At 39.3% G+C, this 22,240-nt stretch overlaps 1 protein-coding gene across 4 annotated transcripts in view; it reads right to left on the minus strand.

Moving 5' to 3' along the window:
- The window catches only part of ESRP2 (epithelial splicing regulatory protein 2), a 45,763-nt gene extending 31,521 nt beyond the window's left edge, over window positions 1–14,242 (minus strand). For 2 of the 4 annotated variants that reach the window (XM_082770052.1, XM_082770055.1), the window contains exons 1-3: window positions 14,085–14,238; window positions 13,677–13,830; window positions 12,734–12,862 (exon numbers count right to left, since the gene is read on the minus strand). In XM_082770052.1, coding sequence (XP_082626178.1) covers window positions 12,734–12,862; window positions 13,677–13,811 — 264 coding nt within the window. In that variant the 5' untranslated portion in view covers window positions 13,812–13,830; window positions 14,085–14,238. Of the gene's footprint in view, window positions 1–12,733; window positions 12,863–13,676; window positions 13,831–14,084 lie in introns of all 4 variants that reach the window. The other 2 variants (XM_082770053.1, XM_082770054.1) reach the window with 2 other exon arrangements.
- Between the last annotated feature and the right edge of the window lie 7,998 nt (window positions 14,243–22,240).

Raw genomic sequence — 22,240 nt, forward strand, 5'->3', positions numbered from 1 at the left:
ATAATTCAGGCAGTCTAAATTTATCAAGTTATAATGTTTCTAAATTTTAGTTCACGATACCTCTCAAGGCTTCGCTTTAGGTCCTGAAAATTGTTGCATTTTCATTTTATTAGTATAATGAATTCTGAGAACTACAGTTCAGTCTATCAGACAGATTCTCAAATGGAATTTGTCTACCAAAACATGCCATTAACACTAAAATCCCCAGACTCACACACATATAGCATTTTTACAGAAACAACTTCAGTAGCGACAACACAAAGCATTTTTCTCAATCCAGAAGCACAAGTTCACTTCCACACATACCCTCCCTACTTTGCCATCAACGAATTGTCAGTTGAAGGTATTCAAGTTGCTTCCTAATTGTAGCTCTCCTAGCAAAGAAACCACATGCTTTGCATATTAAGACTACATACTGGCACTTTGCAATAAGCATCCCAAAATGCCTCAACTAAAGCCATACTATTTACCACCACGTTTGATATCCAAATTCATTTATGTCCAAAAAAAATCATTACTTATTACACATTACTGAAAGTCATTACATTAGAGCTTTTTATTTGTCTTTTAGGCTTTGGCATGGATTGTTCTTCACTCGCAGCACAGACCATATAACAATGAACTGTCTTTCTGCTAGTAAGAGAAGCATAAAACACCGATGGCAACCCAAAACACACATCACTGCTCTGAAGATGCTCTACTACACCTTCTGCTTCAACAGGCAAAGATATTTCAAGTCTTGCCTCAGAGCCTGATTTTACAGACAGCCCTCTACAATTCATTGCTAGAGAACAGACAAAAAAAAAAAAAAAAAAAGCATATAGTTGCAGAGGTGCTGTTCCTGAAAAAAAGGATTGAAAGTGTCTGAAAACTGAAACAGGCTGCCCAGAGAAGTTGCAGAGTCTCCATCACTGGAGATATGCAAGACCCAACTGGACATGGCCCTGGGCAACCTGCTCTAGTTGCATCTGCTTTAAGGGGTTGCACTGGGAACCATCCATAGGTACCTTCCAACTGCAGTCATTCTGTGATTCTCCCATCTCTTTGCACTCTTTCTATTGCCCATTCCACAGCTGCACTAAGGCCACCATAGTGTATACATGGAGGTTTGTGTGTGTCTTGAGGGCAGGGCTGAGATGCAACCAAATTTGATGAAAAGAAATTTTCTGCCACCAAACAAAAGCAAGATTGGAGCACCACTGAAAAACAAATATCCAGCAGCCCTGAAGCCTCCCTTAAACTTACAGGCATAAGAAATTTCAAGAGTAACAAATCATTGGTTTGGTATACAAAGTTTGGACACACACACAACATACCCAAACAATGGCAACTTTGGAAAATAATTTCACCTCGACATTGTGCCTCAGATCCTACACCTTCAAGAGTTTCACATGTATTTACAATACTCTCCATGGGCAGTTTTCTGCTCCTTCATTCTTCAAATCCTGGTGATAATGCCAGCCTTACCCATGCAATGGTGGAATTTAAAGCATGTCAATACTACTGGGGAAGTGTGTAGACTGCATTTCAGCAGTATTTACAAGTATGATAACCCTTTATTGTTCTAGGTAACTTTTTAAACAGAGAATCCTATAGTAAGCCCTTGCCTTTGTTGACCTGTTAGCTGCTATTCCACATGGCTGATAATGGATACATGGTGACCTTGTACTGAAACTGCTGGAAGAAAAAAAAAAAAACTGGAGCTTGTTGGCTTACACTAAGTTTTTCTTTTCTTTATTTTTTTTTCCCCTCCTCCCCTAGAAACATAGGAAAAGGTACTGTACTTAGACACTATTCAAACACAAAAAAGAAGTTGTGCCTTGGCTTATTTCTCTGCAGAGGAAACTTGCGCAAGTGACACAGGCAGCTCAGGCCCACTCACTAAAAATGCTAGAAAACAATATTGCCAGTTTGATTTCTTCTATTAAAAGAAAAGCAATTTTTTGCTCTGCTGAACACTAATGCCTGAGATTACTTAGTGAGTTAAAACTACCCTGGACAAAGGCATGGGTTTCATTTCCAGCATGCCAAAGATGGCATAACAGTGCTCAGTATGATCAGTCAAGTTACACATCACCAACAGTATAAAGGTACTCAAACTACATTTAATAACGGAGTAATCAATCAGAATGGCCACAGTAAGTGTACCTGAGATAGTCCATTATATTTACACGTGACCAATCCAGCAGAGTTTCCATCCACCTTTGGAATTTGAATGTGTAAGAACAGATTTGCTCACCTTGATCTCAAGGAGCTACAGGATACAACACTTCTCACTACCTACTATCTTGTCATTTTATATCCTTTCCTGAAGAAAGCTTCAAGAGCAAGCCAGGTACCACGTATCCTGCTGCTTCTGATGTTCTCTCAAAACAATTTCGTCTACATTAGGTGGCTGCATAGATACAAACTCTTATCTTACAAAGAAACTAGTTAACCACAAATGGCACAAGCTTGGTAGCAACAAAAATAGCCAAGTCGGTCTCAAACATCATCGGACTGTGGAGTTCTGCCATAAAATTCCGAACATTACAAATCTTCAAAACAACCAGAACAGAAAAAGACAGGATCTATATTTTTAAAGCTATTCGAAGATATCCATTTTTTATCTTTTGCTTTGGTGCAGGGAAGTTGAAATTTCAGGAAATAACTGTCCTCCTCATTGCCATCATACTGGACACCACAGAGTGGTAAGGGAGATGTGCAGCTCATATATAGTTCTTATAATGGCAGTTAAGGTTCAAGGGAGAAAACCAGAAGGTACTCAAGTTTATTACATCCTTCCCATTCAACGAGTACTTTAAAATAGGTCTTCCCCGCCCCCCCCCCCCCCCCCCATACATGAAGGGGCTGAAAATTCAGCTTAGATAAGGCTAACCTACCATTAATTTTCTACGTGAAAGCTTTTTTTTCCCCCAAGCATGGTTCAGCAACAGGTAGAATATGAAAGACATAAACAAAGCAATGGTTGTCATGCTTTGTCCATTGCCAGTCTGTAGAGCATAGGAAACACTATTATAGTTTTGAGTAACAACAAAGTGTGTTAAGTGTGGAGTTGCTCCATTATTTACATGTATTTCTTTGAGTCATTTTAATTGGGCCTGGTCTCTCTACTACAACAGAAACAGCTGCTGAAAAGTTTTAGTTTTTCCTTGGAAAGAATACAAAAACCTAACCTTCTGTCAAGACAAAGATCTGTCCAAAGCCGTGCCACTTCAGCATTTCATGACCATTTTTGATTAATTATTTCTGACATAGAAGTTTGCAACACCAGATTATTTGCATGCTTTTCAGCTATCATATCTACAGCATCTCATTCAGGTAATGCATTAAGCCTAAAAAGTAAGACCATGGTTCAGGCCACCTAAATGTCACAGCAATCAGGTCACAGCTTTTATCTTCAAAAGCACAATCTGTTTTAATAAGAGAGTGCTGAAATGTGCACGGAATTCCACAAACAAGCTACTAGAAGTTAGCCTTGTTTGAGACAAAAGAAGCCCATTCCTGCAGTATAGGAACTGCACAGTTTCTACACTTACTTTACTACTGCATTATGTGTCAGGGAACTGAATAACAAGGAAACACTGAGAAAAAGTAAGCAGTTTTCAAGTTTAAATTAACCTATAAGAAAGAGGCCATTAGGCAGCGAAAACAAACAACATGCAAAAAAGATGCATATCTTACAGATCAAACATTTGTTTGTGTAGGTTATTCACAAGTCTGTCTTTAAACGAAAGATAACTCTTACAGGAAACTTTGAATATTTGCAAAAAAAATCCATATTCTGTCAACCTTTTACCTATATTTCAAGTAGGACTACAATGGCCTCACACTCCTCATTGGCTGTTTGCTATCAGTTCAACTCCCAGAGCAAGTTACTGCAGCCTGAAATAAAAGGTTGAACAGACTTTCCTAACTCTAGGTTTTAATTCATATACTCTGACTGTAATATTTCCTAAAATCTTAGTTTAAGCATGAGTTCTCTCTGCGTTCTATACCTCCCCCACTCCCTCTTACCTCTGTTTCAAGGACAAACTTTCATTAGCAATGTGATCTTTAGCACCGGCTCTATTGACTGTAATGCATGGTACCGCTCTATTTACTCAACACTACCTCATTGTTTGTAGTGCAAGCTTAACCAGTTGTAGGAGAACTGCCAATGCCTTAAAAATTAAAGCTTCTTCCCTCACTCCCCTTTTTTTGTTTGGTTTTGTTTTTCAGGTTGTTTTTGCAGTAATGTCCATGGAAACAGGAATTATAAGACGGTATACATACTATCCACATTTCTGTTTCCTTTGAATGAGATTCCCTCTCATTCCTTTAACTGAATACAGTAAAATACCATAAACATGGACCGCCCTGAATGGACTTGAGATCCAGTAAGCATCTTATCTTATAATGGAATCCAAGTGATCCTTGCTCATACGCTTACACATATCAGCAGAAAAGTCAAGCTTTCATAAAAGTGCTCTGAGTTTTCCCTTTCTTGTTCAACATGCTTTCGTGGAAATAAAAAGAAGTGGATCCCTAGGCCAACTTGCCTTTAAACTCTGAAATTTGAAGTCACAGATTAGAGTAGCAACCCCACACATCAAGAACTGGTTGTTTGAGAAAAGGAAAAATGAAAGTAAGTGAAATGATTATCTGTAGTTGTAGTAGTCTACTACTGAGTAGGATCAGAACTTCCATTTGGCCTTCAAAGGGATTCAGACCCGCCCAATACAGAACTAGAACACTATCAGGGGCATTATTTAGATGTCGCTTCCTCTTAAAGAATTGCATTCTCTTTTCTGCAGTGCCTTGTTTTCAAAGCATTATGACTGACAAAGCATCATGTGAGCTGCACAGAATATGAAGTAAAGCAAATCACACGGTTCCTTGTGATCAATTCTTTGTGTCTGATATTTGAAGGGAGGAGTGGGAGGTGATTCATAGTTTCTTTTGTTTCTGTAAGTATATCACAGGAGCAGCAGTTCTCTTCTGCCGTGCACATTTACCTAGTGTCCTTTCAGGAGCTTTACAATAAGCAAGAGTTCATCCTGTCACAGTTTGTGCTGTAAGGAGTGACAGTGGCTAGCACACTAAAAGCAAGGAAACTCCCAAACTCTTTCATTGTTTCAGTCATTCTTGCAACTGTAACATATTTTCCAGTTCTCAAACTTGTGCATCTTCTCCCAGTCTGATAGTTACTTCATTCAAGATATTTGATGTATTATACACTGTTTTGTGATTCTCTTCACCTCGAATGACGCCTAAACTAACTTTTAGGTATTCGGGAACACACAACATTATCTACTTACAAAGAAGAACCTCCACAATGTTTTTTGCACTTTTATTTTCCTGGTTGCGTAACTTAGCTCTACTTCAGTTTTAGTGGAATTCACTGCAACAGAGTTACTTGTCAGGGAAGTAATTTTGTCTTAATTTATGTAAACACATTTGTTTTCACACACTGCAAACGTCTATACAATTCATTTAAACAATAAAGAACATGCTTAAATTTCTCTAGAATTAGAACCAGAGAACGAAAACACCACTACTTAGCTTTGGTTTCAACTCAGTAAGAATGATAATAGAGACAAGTTCAGTACCCCAGAAAGACTGAAGGATAGAAAACCCACTCATGTTCATAAACTTTGGATGCCACAGATACCATTGTAGGGGAGAGAGTCATTACTATATTTCTAACTGAAAGATACGGAAGTTCCAATTTTAACCACAGGAAGCATAAAATGAAACAGGGTTGCCATTATTTAAGTTGTTGGTTACAAATAAATCAAATTCCAATCAGCATTTTTATAGCTTTGGCCACAAGACTGCTTTGCTGGCAATATCAGTTCCTGTCAGCATCCGTGTGTCACTCTTAAACCAGGCTGTTCAGCAAAGAAGTGCTGCAACATGTTGACAGAGGTGTTGTCCTCGCTGGGCAGCACTTACCTGTGCAAGACCTTCTGCATATAACTTAAGGGTGTTTTGTTTTTCTTGTTTGTTTTTAAAACTCTGAGCAAACCAACGCACTGATGCAAGAACTGTGCAGCCCTTTCAAAAACTGTGACAAGAATCACATTAATTGTTACCAAAGGAAGAGAGAAACAATGAAGGTTTGCAGGCAACACAGTGTCTGCACCAAATTTTGTAAACTGCTTCCCTGCTAACATGTAAGAACTGGTGGAGGCATCGCATGCATTTTTATTATTAAAATGGTAGAATCCAAATCCTTTATTCCTCATAATTATTATAATTCCTCATTATTGCTTAGCCACTTTTGAAACCCCCAAAACACTTCATTAACACGTTTCCAGGGACTTTTTCCAGCAGCTATTTACAGCAAGTCATAAGAAAAAAGTTCAAAAACTTTGAGGATCATGTATTCACCAGCAGCAATCTTTGTAGTAAAAGGCTTCTACCCTTTGTTTTACCATCTTCCAGTGACTTATATAAAAAGTATTTTAAGTTCAATTTCAAGAGAAATTGAAGTATTCAGGTATAACAGCATAGCAGTGAGAACACTGCAATGTGTCAGCGACACAGCTTTAAACACTGCACAACCTCACATTGTATGAAGACAGGTATTTCAAGCTTTCAAGCTGTTCTGAACATGTCATAGGAACGTTTATTTTTCTACGTATGCTAGTCCATCCAGCCTTAGTAAGAGACTTCATGCTAATGTTTTAACTTCACTGGAAGAAGCAGCAGCATCCACTACCATAAAAAGCCTACTCCAGCTCATCCTCAAACCACTGGGCCAAATTATTCACTTCTAATTAATATAGTACTTCCCTTAAAATTAAGAGGAGAAAGAAGTAGCACATATAAATGGGAATACCACATTTTTATGCTTTCAGAGAAAGTCATATGCAGCTTTAGACAAATGCCTTTAATTCTCTAGTGATTTTAAAGAGAAATGTACCTAAATACAGGAACAAAGCAAGGTTTAAATAAATACTTAAGGAGTTCTGACGAAAGCACTGCAGCCTTCAGAGAAACTACAGTTATATTGTTTTTCCATAAAAGCTAACAGAACATAAATGCTGCCCAAAACAGATGCATTCATATTATACATAAGTATGTATAATATAACAGAGGGACTGTTTCTGGTATTAACTCTATAGTTTTTGAGAACAGATGTGTGTCATTACATAGGGGGAGCTGAGTAGCACAGAGGATTTGTAATGGTTAAAAAAAAAAATCCTATGCTATCATAAACAGAATTACAACTAGAGCTTTTAGTGAGAGTTTGCCACCCATTTTCATTGCTAAACAGAAAAATTCCATATTGCAACATCCTGCAGTTATAGGAGGCGTTACCACACCCTTGCTTCCCTACCAGAAAGGGTGACAATAATCCAATATTAGGTATCAAACATTTTAACTAATGTTAAGCTAGGTTTATTAATGGAAACGGGAAGTTATTAGATGCTTATAATAAGAACCCTGCATAAGACAGCTCACAGCCCTCTCAGCCCTCCTGTAAGAGGTGTTTATGTCTCACCTGCCCTGACAACCTGAAGGCCACCTTGTGTGTGCCAGGGGATCCTCATCACTTACTTGGTGCCAAACCAAGGCCACAGTTTCACAATACAAGCTGTTTGGTAGCCAGGCTGCCTTAAAACATTTCTCTCATTTCAAACGCAGTGCATGTCCACACCTTGGTGCCACGGCTGCCCTCAGCAGCTAACCACCTAATCTGCCTCGCTGCACATCAAACACAACTGCTCCAGACCAGAGCTCTTTTTGAACTCAGCACTGGGCCTTGCTCCAGTTTAATGTGCAGCCCCCAAAACCTTTGTATTGGCAGAAAGCAGGGGAGGGAGGTCCATGTAAGCACCACCTTAGTGAAAGGTGCTACTGAAAAGCTTTCCGTTTTTTTTTGCATCTGCAGCTTGAGAGCATGATGTGGGGGCAGAAATACTTTAAGCTGGTATCACCATCAAACATGTTGGATCATGAAAACACAACCAAAGGGTGTAGTTTCATGGGACGTGAGCTTGGACAGCGAAGCAGCTTGAGTTCCCACCCTACCTGCTCATTTCAGCGATCCTGTTTACAGCACAGCCTCACAAAGAACTTTACTGAGGCAACAGAAAGAATGGTAAAGCATGGTGCAGGGGCAAGAAGCTGGCTTCGCTGCTGAAGCCAAATCTTGTGAAACTACACCCTAAATATTTGCTGTGGAAAGAACAGCCTGCTCAGCAACACTTGCCAAAGGTTTGCCAAACACCTGCTCCAAAACTTCAGAACTCAGACTCCAAAACTCCAAACAGACTCTGCCAAGAGTTATATTGGGCTGATATAGTCACCAAACAACCTCAGACTGGAAGACCAACCACAGTCCCAATAAATAAATAAAATTCAGGTTGTGATCAGTTTCAAGAAATGCCTTTGACCAAAGATAATTTACATGCTGCTTATTTCCCTTGAGTTAGGGAAACTTAAGTCAGTAACAAAAGTAACAAAACAGTAAGAATTAGCTTTCTGCTCCAGGAAAAAAGCCCAGCATTACCACTAATACACATTTGAACATCCTTTTCCCTATTTTACATTTTTGGGGGGTTGTATTTATCTGTCTTATGATTAACAGCTCGAGACAAAAAAAGAAATCAGCGTGCGTTTTTAGGCTTTTTTTCCTCCAGTCTGAAAATTCAGAAGTATATTAAAAAAACATTTCAGAAGTCATTTACCCAAAATGAAGGTGTGACAGCTGGAAAGGGAGAGCCAAGAAAACTTTCTGCTAGCACTTTGTGAAGAGGAGGCTGCAGAACAAGTTTCTCTTTAAAAAAAAAAAGGTTGCAACCGGTTTATCAGGTTAGAGGAATTCACTGGTTCTTCCACCTCTTCCCTGCCCGCCCCTTTCTTTCCAAATGCTCATCTAATCAGCTTGTTTCTTGCCGAATTTGTTGATACCTGAGGAAATAAACTGCTCTTGCAGCTCACATAAACAATCAATAGGCATTCAAACATGCTTTAGAGAAGTGGTAATTTGCTATCACCTGAAGAAGTGGCAACCTCTCAGTATTTTCAATTTGAGCATGGTTTAGCCAAGAGGGAAAACATGCCCGGGTTAGCCTATGAAGAATATGAATTAAATTTATCACTAAGGTATTGCATCCAATGTAAAGTTCGATGAAAGACCAGCAAGACTAGAATAGTCTTACAAACAGGTTTTTCATACTTATATGTCACTCCACAGACAAAATTTGTGTGCTTCAATAGGTCCAAAAGCAGACCCAGCTCTCATGAGAACCTCTCCCTTTTCATGTACATCGTTCAAAGAAGGATGGTAATTAAAGCTAAACACTGCAGACACCTCTCCAAAGTTATTAGCTCTTCTTAGACTGCATCCTTTGTCAGGGAGACATGCAAATATTGCCTTGCAAAAGGAAAGCAACATGTCTTAAGGCAAATCATACTGATTTAGCCAGGTTTTCTGTATGGGAAGGATTAAGAAATCCACAACACTTTCAACTTAGCATTAGATCTTTAGCTTAAGAATCCCTATGGCTATAATCAAAGAAGCACATGAAGATGTCAGCTTTTTAATGACAGTGTAATGGGGATGAAAGAAAGGTAAAGTTCATTCTGGTTTTGCTCTTTTAAAACAAGCTTCCATTCCTCCAAGGTTTCAGACAGCAACTTGAGAACATTTTTTCCCTTAGAAGTTTGGAAACTGGGAAAGCATAAAGCTCTAAAAAGAAAAAGAAACTCTGGAAAAGAAAACTCTAAATCACATGCTAAATAAGGCAGTCCCATGATTTGAGGATCTGACCAAAGAAACAGAGCAAGGATGTCCTAGTGCTGTAGGAAGAAATACAGGATGCTGTTCCCTTTAGTATTACTTACTAAAGTAATGCATGCTTAGAGGCTTACATCACAGGTTCAAAACAGTTCCAAACATACACTTGAACTTGAGATTTCCTGCTTGCTTTGTTTAAAAAAAAAAAAAAAAAAAACCTTCACATGTTTTCTACTCAGTAGCATTCTTCAATTACAACACCACATCTCAGTCAGCAGTTTTATGTTCACCATTAATGGCCCTACAACAGAGACAAGTTATTACTGCCATTTTGAACTAAATACATTAAGCAAACTACTTCCAAAAGGCATACACTTTATGACTTGTGGTAGTTATTTCCCTAATATTTGTACATGTACAGGATCTTTCCTCCCCACCCAAAACATAGCTAGCAAAACATTGCACATCAGCTACAGGAAAATCCAGCCGGATCCCATAAATGAACTAGAACATGTGGAATCAGATGCTTGTTAGCCTAGACAAATACAGTATGAAAAACCTTGTAGAAAAATGTACCAAACATACACTACAAACATACACTAACAAAATAAGCTTGATTATTTAGGGGACACTGTATTTCAGAACCTGTCTTCATAAAATCACACAGCAAAAATACATCGGGGAAAACAGAATACTTTAGAATACTTGAGACAAACCCAAGCAATGAGTCGTCTGAGGTGCAATGCTGTGAGAATATGAAGTACAATTGAAATGATGCAACATTATTTGAAGTGTTTTGTTACAAGCATAGTGAAGATTTATCCAGACTATAGGTTTTTGGTAGACTATCATTCCTAGAAATTGAACTTAAAAGTAACAGGAGGTTTTCTGCTGTCAGTGGGAAAACTCCAGGCCCACAGCTGCTGATCTACCATGTATCAGTTATGAATTGCCAAATCAAAATCAAAGAACAGTTGAGGTTGGAAGAGACCTCTGAAGCACAGGTAAAACTTACGACGGCTTTATGGTTGGGGATTTTCACTTCCCTCTACATGTAGAGACTGAGAACCCAAGGCAAAAGCCAGAAGCAGGTACTGAAACTTTCATTTATAAGATTAAGATGAGTGCTAAAGTGAGCAATTTTCAGCTGCATCATCAGATTCTCTACCACAATCCAAGCAGGGTGGGGAAAGCTAATTTCACATACTCTACAACATTATCTCAAATCAAGGTACACGTCTACTTCCTTTTCAAATAACTACTTCACCCACCAGTACTTTTGCTAATCAAAATACTTTACTGAGGAAAAAAAAAAATCTGTATGTATCAATAAGTACCTGACATCCTTAAAATATACAATGCACTTAAATCATTTAATGGATTTATCTTTAAAAATGCAGAAAAAGAGTCTACTGTAAAAGAATACAGAATTCTACCTTTTGCTGACATTGCAAGTAAGAGGATGAATTAATTCTCCCCAACTCCCATGGAATCAGGAAGTATGGAGGCACAGGGAGACAAGCTTAGGTAAAGGGTGTTCCAGCACATCTATGACAGAATTGGCCACATCACAACTGGCATCCAACAATTAACAGCAAAATCATTATTTGGTTGCATAGATATGCCAAACAAAAAGGGTAAAATTGTTGTTTTTCAAGAGTCTCTACCACACCTACACACAAAGGTAGTATTTCCTTTTATTTGCTAAATCAGACCCACCTACAGCGCAATTTACAGCAATAAGATACAATCTCTCATAAAGTATTGAGTGTAATTAAAGTGTGTCTGTTATAAAGGTAAACAGAGTGTACTAGGCTAAGCTGTTCCAGATGTCTTTAGTGCAAGATCTGGGACAAGATCAAACCTGCAGCTGCACATTTTCTCAGGGGTTATTCTGAAGCATTAAAAAAAAAAAAAAAAAAGCCTCTGGTCTTAGAGTCTAGCAAAACTTGTGCAAGTAGAATAAATGCCATCCACAGCTGATGTTGAGAGATTTTAAAACACGAGTTACGTATTTCTGTTTTTAAACGTACCCACTCCAGAGTAAAATGTTAACCATTCAATATCAAAGAGGGTTAGGACCTAGTCTGCCAAGTTATCTCTGTGTCACCAGAAGTTACAGCAACATGAACCTGTTCTACTGCCTAAGCAAGTTTCTTGCTGAAACACACCTACAAGTGATTCAGACAAGGTGTGGAAAGCCAGTTTTATATGTTCCACAAAAACGCACTATTGTATTTTTCCACTCAAGCACATTTTGCATGCATAAAAGAGAAATAAAGCAAAATTTCATGAACTGAGTACATACACAGTACTTGCATTAGAAGTTTTAAAGTAATTTATGACATCTTGAAGTGCAAAAATCATATAAATTTACAGATTTATTGTTAGTGCAATACTAAATTAGTCAAATAGTATAATACAAAAGTTGTAGAAACAATCAATCACTTCATTATCCACTGAATCTACTAAACTAATTAAGCTCATTTGGAAGAATGATATATGACAAACACAGCTGATGTTTTACGTAAGCATAGTTTTGAAGAATTCAACTAATTTCAAGAAAAACAACCAAGCAAAGGTTAATATTTTAAAACACATCATAGCAGAGAACCCGTGGATTAAAACATGACACCTATATTTTGAAAGTTTGATCAGTACTGCATTTATCATGTTTATCACCCTATTTATGTATATGTATATTTAAGTCTGGAGTAAGAGAAACTTGGAATAAAGGGAGGCCTAGCAACATAATCAGAAGCCAAAACTTTCAAGAGCCATAGCACAAGCTCACATACTCTGGTGCTATACATAACTTTCAGTATTACAGGGCTCACAGTTCAAATGCTTCAGGTCTCTTTTTGGTCAGTTTTAAACACAAAAACTTGCTAGTGATTTCACAGTGAAAGACAAAATGAAAGTGTATTTCTTTTATAGGACAGTTGAGTCTTGCCCCCAGATCCCCCTACATTGCCCCTGTTGCAAAGAGCAATGCCTCACCTGTTGAAGAACCCGGTCCAGAGGCTCTGCTTTGCCCAGTCCCTCTGGTGTTAAACCACTCACTTCACGACATTGATCACTTAACTCCAAATTGTCTGCTTTCACCAGGGATTTGTGCAGTGTCCCTACCTAAAAACATTGAAGAAACGATGGACAGAAGTGAGGAGCGATCGAAAACAAGCTCTGTTTAACAACGCGTTTACAATGCAGAAAAAATCAGAAAGGTGCAGTATCACTGCCTCAATGACTATCGTGATGAACAAGAAAAAGGCATTTTTTGGTAAAGGTTTCAGAAATGGAGACCCTTGGCCTAGGTTTCCTTCCCTCCCACCCGGGAGAGCCGCAGAAGAGCCGTGCTCTCTGCTGAGGGCCACAGGAGCGGCTTCAGGCCTCGCCGTTTGGGCTTGGAGTTGAGTTTCGGGGGAATTTTTCGTTGAAAAAGGAAAACCACCAAAAGTTAAGGCGCTTTCCCGAATCTGTTCACGAAATTGATAGCCACATTTGTTTTGTTACAGCCCTTCATTTCTGAGGGATTATTATTCACGAGAGGGCTTTGGGAGGGAGGTCAAAAAAAAAAAAACAAAACAACTTTTTTTCAGATCAGCCTCAAAATTAGAGGAACTTAAGATTCTCTGAAAAGTTATCCAAACAGGGGGCTATTTTTCTGTATAAAAGAAGAGTAAGAGCGCCCAGCGTGTGCCGTGAGGCGGCTGAGGAGGGGCACCCAGCCCCAGCCTGCCCCGGGCACCTCCAGGAGCCCCGAGGAGCCCTCAGGTTTAGGGCCACCGATGGTCCAAGGGGGCCGAGGAGGTGAAGGGGGTGGGAAGAGGCCTGGCTTTCTTTCAAAGTTGCTTCTGCCCTTCAAACAGAAGGGAAATAACTTAAAGAAACAAAAAGGCTGCGCCCGGGGAACGCGCCCTCGGACCGGGTGTCGAAGCCATACCTTCTTGCCGGGGAGATCCACAACTTGCCACACCAAGAGAATTAGTTCCCTCTCATCCGAACCCAGTTTAGCCCCATATGCACCAGCTGTTGCCCCAAACAACACCACCAAAGAGTCACTGCGCGAAGCCGTCATGACCACAGGGGGGAAACAACTACAATCAAAAGCAGAGGTCAAAAAAAAAGAGGAAAAAAAAAGAAAAACAGACACACAAACAGACAAAAAAAAAAATAAGGAACAACAAAAAAATCCCGCAAAGGTTCACCCCCTACCTCCAAGTGATCAAAGGGGAAAGGAGAGAACGAGGAGTCACAATATTAAAAGGAGAAGAAAGAGCTACTTAGGAGGTAGGGTTTCTGAGACAAAAATGAAAAAAATAACTAAAATGGAGAAAACTTGCATCTCTACCTGTTCCCGGTGATCTCCTTCTTCCCGGGGCTGATTGGGAGGTAAAATTAGCAAGCTGTGGGGTTCTTTCCCTCTGACATCATGGCAGAAGCCCAGCCTGAGCTTGGCCTTTTTTTTTTTTTCTTTTTTTTTTTTTTTTTTCCTCCCCTTCCCCTTCTCCTCTCCTGAGTTACCTGCCCTTGGTGCAGCTCATGTGACTCTAGTCAATCTCCCGGAGGGACAAGGCCATTGGGTCTCTGGGAAAGGTGTAGGAGGGACGGAGGGCGCCTCAACGCCTGGCTGATCCGGCCTGATTGGTTTTTGAGGGAGATGAGAGGCAAACTCCCTTTCTCTCCCTTTCTCCACCCCGCAGGAAGTGTCCCTCTACCTGCTTTCGGTTCGGCGGGGGCGCTGGGGGCTTGAACCGGCCCCCTGCTCGCACCGACTTTTTGGGTTTGGGGGCTTCTTTTTTTTTTTTTTTTGCTTTTTAAATCTGAAGAGTGTGCACGTGCGGTTAGGAAAACAGAGCCTTGGGTCTGAAAGGCGCAAAACGAAAGCCTTCACCTGCTCCGAATTAATGGCATCTGCCGAGGTCGCCGTGCACGGCCCGAGCCGGCGGTGCCAGAGCTCACCTGTAAGAGGAGGGCGGTGTAACCTGCGGGATAGCTGGCAGGTTTAGGCCCTGTTCTCCACGAGGTTTCAAAGGTGAAATGACTTGTGAAATAACTTTCGGTTTTGAGAAAGAGTGGATCTAGGACGTTTTCCAAAGTAGGCATGTGAAGCCCTGCATTTTCTGTCCTGTACTCGGTAAAGAACTATCGCCCCGGCATTAACTACCGTGCAGATGAGCAGTTTTTCTCTGTACCTCCTCCCTTTTCTGTCTCACAGGTGAGACTGCACTGGCAAAACACTGTCTGGTTCACAAAAAGCCTCCTCTAAGCGTTTCTGCTGGATGGCAGCAGTAGGGAAATCTATAACATCGTGGCTCCAGACATTTTTAGAGACGCTGTCAAATTCAAATCTATTTTCAAGCAGAAGTAACAATAAAAAAGCTAAAAAAAAATGCTTTGACCACCTTACTATTTATTCCTGTTACCACAATTAATAAGTTACTCATGATTTTTAAAGGGCAAATATTGCAAATTAGATCGATCATATGTATATTTATTTTATTAGATCTTAAACTTGCAATTCAATAACAGTGCTGAGTTGAAATATAATTTTCACTGACCGAAAAAGGGTGCTGCTTTTTAACTGCTGATGCCTACCGTGGGGAAACTGCAGAGGTGGACATTTAACTGTGAATATCTGAAGGGTTAAAATATTAACATCCCATTTTCTTTATTCTTTTAACATGCTAATTTTTTTTAATTGGTTATTTTTTTATGCTCTTTTTAAAGTCTTATGAAACAGCAGTTACTAAGGACTTAGTTCAGCAAACACCAATTCACATGCTAACAGCATCACCAAAACTATTTCTATTTATTTCAATGAAAGTAACCTACAGTTCAAGGATACCATCTCATAGGAAGATGCTAGAGTTCTTAAGAGTTCACAAATTGCAAGTATTTACCTGGCAGGGACTGCAGAGAAGTCACAGTACAGAGGTGTAGCTCACTGAACATTACAAGATAGCTGTTAAATGCCTTTCAGCTGTCATCTCTGCTGCTCACGTGTGCAGCTGCCTGAAACGTAGTCCTGAAGATACATCATCGTTATAGAAAGGGCAAATTCCCAAACACTTCAGATGACAACTTTATTCTGTAACATACATGTATTTACATATTCAAAATGTTTTCAGTAGTTTATTTTCTGGCACTGTTGCTACAATATAGCTACCTTCATGAGGGTGCCATTTCATAGCCCTAATATGTACCTATTACATATAAAATTCTGATTATAATTATCAGATTTGTATAAGGGACCATACACTTGATATATTCTTGTCCAGCCTGACAGATATGCTCACAGGCCTTTGTGAGCTGTCACAAAGATGCCAATCCCCCTGCACCTGTCTTTCAGGATCTAATATGAAAGAGTCGAGCATTACAATTTACTTATAACAACATGCCAAGTTAATGAAATCCTACTCATGTCAATGCCAAAGACCCTTGATACATTTTCAGGTTTTGTAATTGTCTTCCTATTCCCCTTCTACCCACAAACTTTCATCTCTCTGTATGCAATCCTTAATTACACCAGTCCCTGCAATGTTATGGATTTAAAAAATGCGAAGGAATGACATCGCATGTCTCCAGAGAACAGCACCAGGATCCACTTCCTGAAACACTGTGTGGGATAAGCCCATGTACACTGAGCATTAGCAAAGTTAATTTGTAACCAAGATCTTGCTGAAATAAAGACTTTATTGCTCACCTTTAGCTTTAATCCTGGCAGTCATGTTTACAGAGGTTCTTGTTTGTTTGTAGGCTCCATACAAGAATAATGTCTTGCAAATTTAACTGGATGGAGAATAGAAGTTCTAAAGATGAACATTGTTATCTGAGTTTAGTATTGTGATTATCTTGTTCACTTCTTTTTTTAATCAAACAAAACTGGAAAATAAAATTGTCTTATAGTTAGATCACATGAGAATGCTGAAGAAGCTCATTAAATGCATTGTGCTTGAAATGGATAAATCTGTGGTGCCAATTTAATTTTTCCTATACATACTCCACAGACCACTAAATCAAGACACACTAAGATAAAACAAAAACAAAACTCCCTTTTACTACAGCATTATTAAAAACACCATTGACTGAATGTCCTGATCACAGAAGTCCTTTTGTAATAGCCAATAAAAGGAGTGTGAAAAATGGGGACACAAGATCCAGAGCGATGTCCTTACCACATTCAGAGCTACAGCAAAACTTTGATTATCTTTCAGAGAAACTAAAAGATTATTTGCTGTTCCAAACTTGTAGAATACCAAAAAGTCTTCCTTATTGGTACTTTAATCATCAGTTAGAAGGAAGACAATGATCTTGTAAAACAGTTTGAAACACCCTGAGCAATGTGAACTAACTTTGAAGTTGGGTCTAACTTCAAAATTGGCCATGCTGGTGTGTGGAAAGGACAAAATGACCTCCAGCAGTCTCTTCTAGCCAAAACTGGTCTGCTTCTGAGAAACAGAGATGCTAAATTAAGTAAGTATGGAGCCTTGTTGTTTACCTGCACAATACGGATAGAAGCATTTTTTTTTCTCTATGCCTCTGCCTCTCCAAAATGAATTGGCACAGAAAATAACATGTGATCTATAAGTAAATGTGAAAAGACACTTAGGTTTCATACCCATTCGGTTTTTGAACTATAAGCAACTGTGACAATGTCTTCTGAAGGAGGAGCTTACTGTAACTACTGAAACATAAATGCATATGTAAAGAATTTTTTGGCATCTTTTCTTTAACAGCAAATGAGTGGGAAAGGGCATGGGAACAACTGCTTAGCAGTGTTCTTTGATTGCTGTCCAGATGTTTTCAGAGATCTGATTTTTTGGTCTGCCAGGTAGGTCTTGTCATGATTATAATGCAGTGTAGAGGCCTCAAAATAATTTACATTGGGATATTCACAAAAGCTTGGCAATATGCAAAATTGCTTCAGAAAGGTGGTTTCCGACGGATTGTTGCCCTGCAGATACTAGCCCCACCAAGCCCTATGGAAATCGTTCACCCAGAATCCTGCACCAGCTGGAATTCCAATTCTACTGACTCAAAGGTAAACTAAAACATAAAAACAGTGACTAGGCTAAATAAATAAAAATGAAGTTGCTTTCACTGTTACGTTACATAGCTTCTCTCCTTTATGGGATGACAATCAATCTGGTGTCTTAATCCTACAAAAGTTTTATACATGCTCAGCTCCTCCCCCTGAATCCCAGTGAATAGATGCATGTTGTTTAGTAGAAGTTCTCCAAAAAATAGGTATCAGGCTTCTGAAGATAAAAGACTTTATTTTTCTATGAAATTTATGGACAGATCAAATGTGTATGCACATTAGTGTCCTTCATTAATATTCTAGATTTACACTAAGGTTAGCAATTTAAGCAAATATAATAAAAACATCATACGATGGGTGAGCAATTGGCTAACGGGCAGGGCCCAAAGGGTTATGGTAAATGGGGCTGCGTCAGGCTGGTGGGTGGTCACCAGTGGGGTCCCTCAAGGCTCCATTTTAGGGCCGGTACTTTTCAATATTTTTATAAACAATCTGGATGTAGGAATAGAAGGTATTTTGAGCAAGTTTGCCGAAGACACCAAACTTGGAGGAGTTGTGGACTCGAATGAGGGTGGAAAGGCCTTGCAGAGGGATCTGGATAGGTTGGAGAGCTGGGCGATCACCAACCGCATGAAGTTCAATAAGAGCAAGTGCCAGGTCCTGCACCTGGGACGGGGAAACCCTGGCTGCACGTACAGACTGGGCGATGAGACGCTGGAGAGCAGCCTAGAATAGAGGGATCTGGGGGTCGTGGTAGACAGCAAGTTGAATATGAGCCAGCAGTGTGCCCTGGCAGCCAGGAGGGCCAACCGTGTCCTGGGGTGCATCAAGCACGGCATCGCTAGTAGGTCAAGGGAGGTGATTGTCCCGCTCTACTCTGCGCTGGTGCGGCCTCACCTCGAGTACTGTGTGCAGTTCTGGGCACCACAGTATAAAAAGGACATGAAACTGTTGGAAAGTGTCCAGAGGAGGGCTACGAAGATGGTGAAAGGCCTGGAGGGGAAGACGTACGAAGAACGGCTGAGGTCACTGGGCCTGTTCAGCCTGGAGAAGAGGAGGCTGAGGGGAGACCTCATCACAGTCTACAACTTCCTCGTAAGGGGGTGTCGAGAGGCAGGAGACCTTTTCTCCATTAACACCAGTGACAGGACCCGCGGGAATGGGGTTAAGCTGAGGCAGGGGAAATTTAGGCTTGACATCAGGAGGGGGTTCTTCACAGAGAGGGTGGTTGCACACTGGAACAGGCTCCCCAGGGAAGTGGTCACTGCACTGAGCCTGTCTGAATTTAAGAAGAGATTGGACTGTGCACTTAGTCACATGGTCTGAACTTTTGGGTAGACCTGTGCGGTGTCAAGAGTTGGACTTGATGATCCTTAAGGGTCCCTTCCAACTCAGGATATTCTATGATTCTATGACTCTATGAAATATGCAGTGAATTTAGATTTTTGGATATCATGCTCTTCTTTAAATAAATCTCTAAACAGCTTTTTTGAATTAGAATTGTTGAAATGCTAGCTGCTGGGCAGCTCTCTAAGTCCTCTTGTCCAACACCATAGTCAGAGATGGACTACTGCCAACACCAGACTGAGCCTGCCAATGATTTGTCTTGGTGAGACTTTAAGACCTCCAAGGACAGCAATTCCAAACCTCCACAGATAACCTGCTCCAATGCTGCACTACGTTGCTGATGAGAAACATTTTCCTAGGAAACTTTTTCCTAGTAGCCAATCTGATCTCTCTGCTAAGCTTTCAAATAATTCACTGAAACTAGTTGAGACAGGATCTTTAAGCTGTGGTAAACTAGACAAGCCATGTGATATGATTTCTGTTACCTAATGAGATGAATATGCAAGTACTTCCTGAACCTTTCAATCTACCTTACCTGTGACTGAAAATTCACTTTCTGTGGAGGTTTATTACCCCTAAAATCTGCCAAATAAATTCTCATTGCAATTGGTAACATTTTTGATAGTCTCGGGTACAATATGCAAATGGAAATTCAACAGGATATATTATTTCTGTGGCAGTTCTTAAGCAAACTGATGGTTGGTCTTAGATTACAACACACTGGTAATCCATTCTCTCTTTGTCCATTGAAAGTATATAGCAGTTTACAAGTCTGTCAATGTGACAACGTAACTAACAGTAAAAAAAACCCTGCTTTATAATGATTAAATTTAGAATAATGAGTCATTTGTTACTTCAGCTATAATGCCAAGAAATACACTACTGCCTTCCTTGCTACCACCACCACCACACTTTAGTGAAAAGAGTAAGTACATACACTGATAATTCAATTCACTGTAATGACTAAAAGCCAAAAAAAAAAAAAAAAGCCAAAAAAGTTGCTTTCATTCACTACCATGTAAATACAACGCAACAGAATCATACTATTATCTTTATAAGGAATAAAATATTTAATGACTTCATGTGTTTGATTTCAACAGGACAAACTATATCCTGTTGCAAAAAGATCAAGTTGTTAGCTCCTCTTAACAGAAAATAAGAATGACCTGATGTCTCCATTAAACATTAAGCATGGGGGTATTTTATGCTTTATTTTTCATGGATCAGCTCAAAGAGTTCCAGCCATAGGAAAAGCAAGACAGGAAATCCAGTAGCCCTCTAACTTTTTGAAAGAAATTTTTCATAGTCAGTCCTTCAATGAATTGGTGTTCAACCCACCATATGCCTCATGTAAATACAATCACACTGTAGGTCTAGAAAGTTCTCAGAAGTTCACTGAAAAATTAAATCACTGATGTTTCAAAGTGGGACAGCCAAAGCCACCTGGAACTTTGTATATCCAACTCTAATTACCTTGCATGCAAAAAAAAAAAAAATATATATATATATTTAGACAACGTATGAAATGTAAATGTTACTACCTACATCAAAACACCTGCATGCTATATACTACTCTCACATACTGAGAGTTGCTTATCAATTCTGCAAGATCGCAGTGATGAAAGAATTGATCACCAACAGAATACAAAAGACTGTATCCTGAAAGTCCAAATTGCTTAATGAAAAACTGACCTAATTACACAACTAACAATGACTTCATGCAAGTTACACTTTCTGAAGCTTTATTGACTGATACCAGCCTTACGAAAGTATCTTGGCAGAGATTAGTAAGGCGTATAGCTTTGGCTTTTTATTCAGATTATACCACAAGAACTCAGTTGACTTAAAAACCCTGATAAACGAGGGTGTGTCCCTATAATGTTTCATTCCCATTTGATTTAGCTGCTCTGACATTTGTTTCTTCATTATAATTTAATTAAACGTATTCCACAAAAAGATATGCTAATACACACCTTTTTCTCACCATAGTATAAATAGAAGTAAAATATAAATGCAAAACTTAGGCAAAGCTTAACCAGATGTTGAAGCACTTAAGTTTTAAAAACATTTCATCAATGAATTCTATATAATAAACTGATAAATGCAATTATGTGCATCCAAAGTAAACATGATAGGAGACCTATCATTCAATAATTTCTTCATCTTTCATCTTCATTATGTTTACTTTATTTCATTCAACTCCACCACCAATTATTACATATTCAGGAAGTGACACTGGGATTTCATACATACTCCATGTCTTATTACACCCAATTACAAGGACAGAACAATTTCCCCTGAGAAATAGGTCTCTGAAACAACTTTTGCATTTTTGTTTTGACTGTCTTTGTGTTGAGCATGGGTGAGCAGATACCTTTGCTCCTTTGGCTTGATCATGGATTTTATATCCTGTAGAATATACAGTGGAAGTAAGATAGTAGTGTCCTTACTGATACATCTGGTTGATATTAGAGTGATGTGAATTTCTGAGAAGAAACATGGTGAATGAAACATATTGCATGGTCAGTAAGTGTATTCAAGTAAAAAGCAACAGTAACAAAAGAGTATGTATGTATGTATGTATTTAGGCACACATATATGAAGGATAGCTCTAAATAGACTCTTCCCTTTGTCACACTGCAGAAATTTTAAATTTAAGATGACATCTGATGCAATTCAGTCCATTTTATCACTTAATAACCACAGAATTGCTTTATAAACATAGATAATATGTAAGTACACGGCAAGCAGGTGCTATGAGTTCTGCCCTTTCCCTTCCCAATACGATGGAGTTGTGATAAAGTACTATGACAGAGCTGTTTTATAAGTGCCAATACTACCACACCTCCTTTCCAATGCAGTCTGTTAATGTGGCACACACCCTTGTTTGACAGGAAATATCACCTTATGTTCAGTCGTTCTTTAGTTTTCTTGAGTAACTATTTCAATCAGTGTGACATAGTTACCATACATTAAGATTTTGTCCTTTTTACACAGAACTATACTGCGGTGAGGAAAAGGGAAAAAGCCCTAGAACACACACAAGAGAAACTTGCCTGGCACAACCTGGGAGTGGCTACGCAGTGAGTAGAGTCGATGTGCTGATAATGCTCTGG

Source organism: Aythya marila, assembly GCF_965140915.1.
Source record: "Aythya marila genome assembly, chromosome: 12".
Lineage (NCBI taxonomy): Eukaryota > Metazoa > Chordata > Aves > Anseriformes > Anatidae > Aythya > Aythya marila.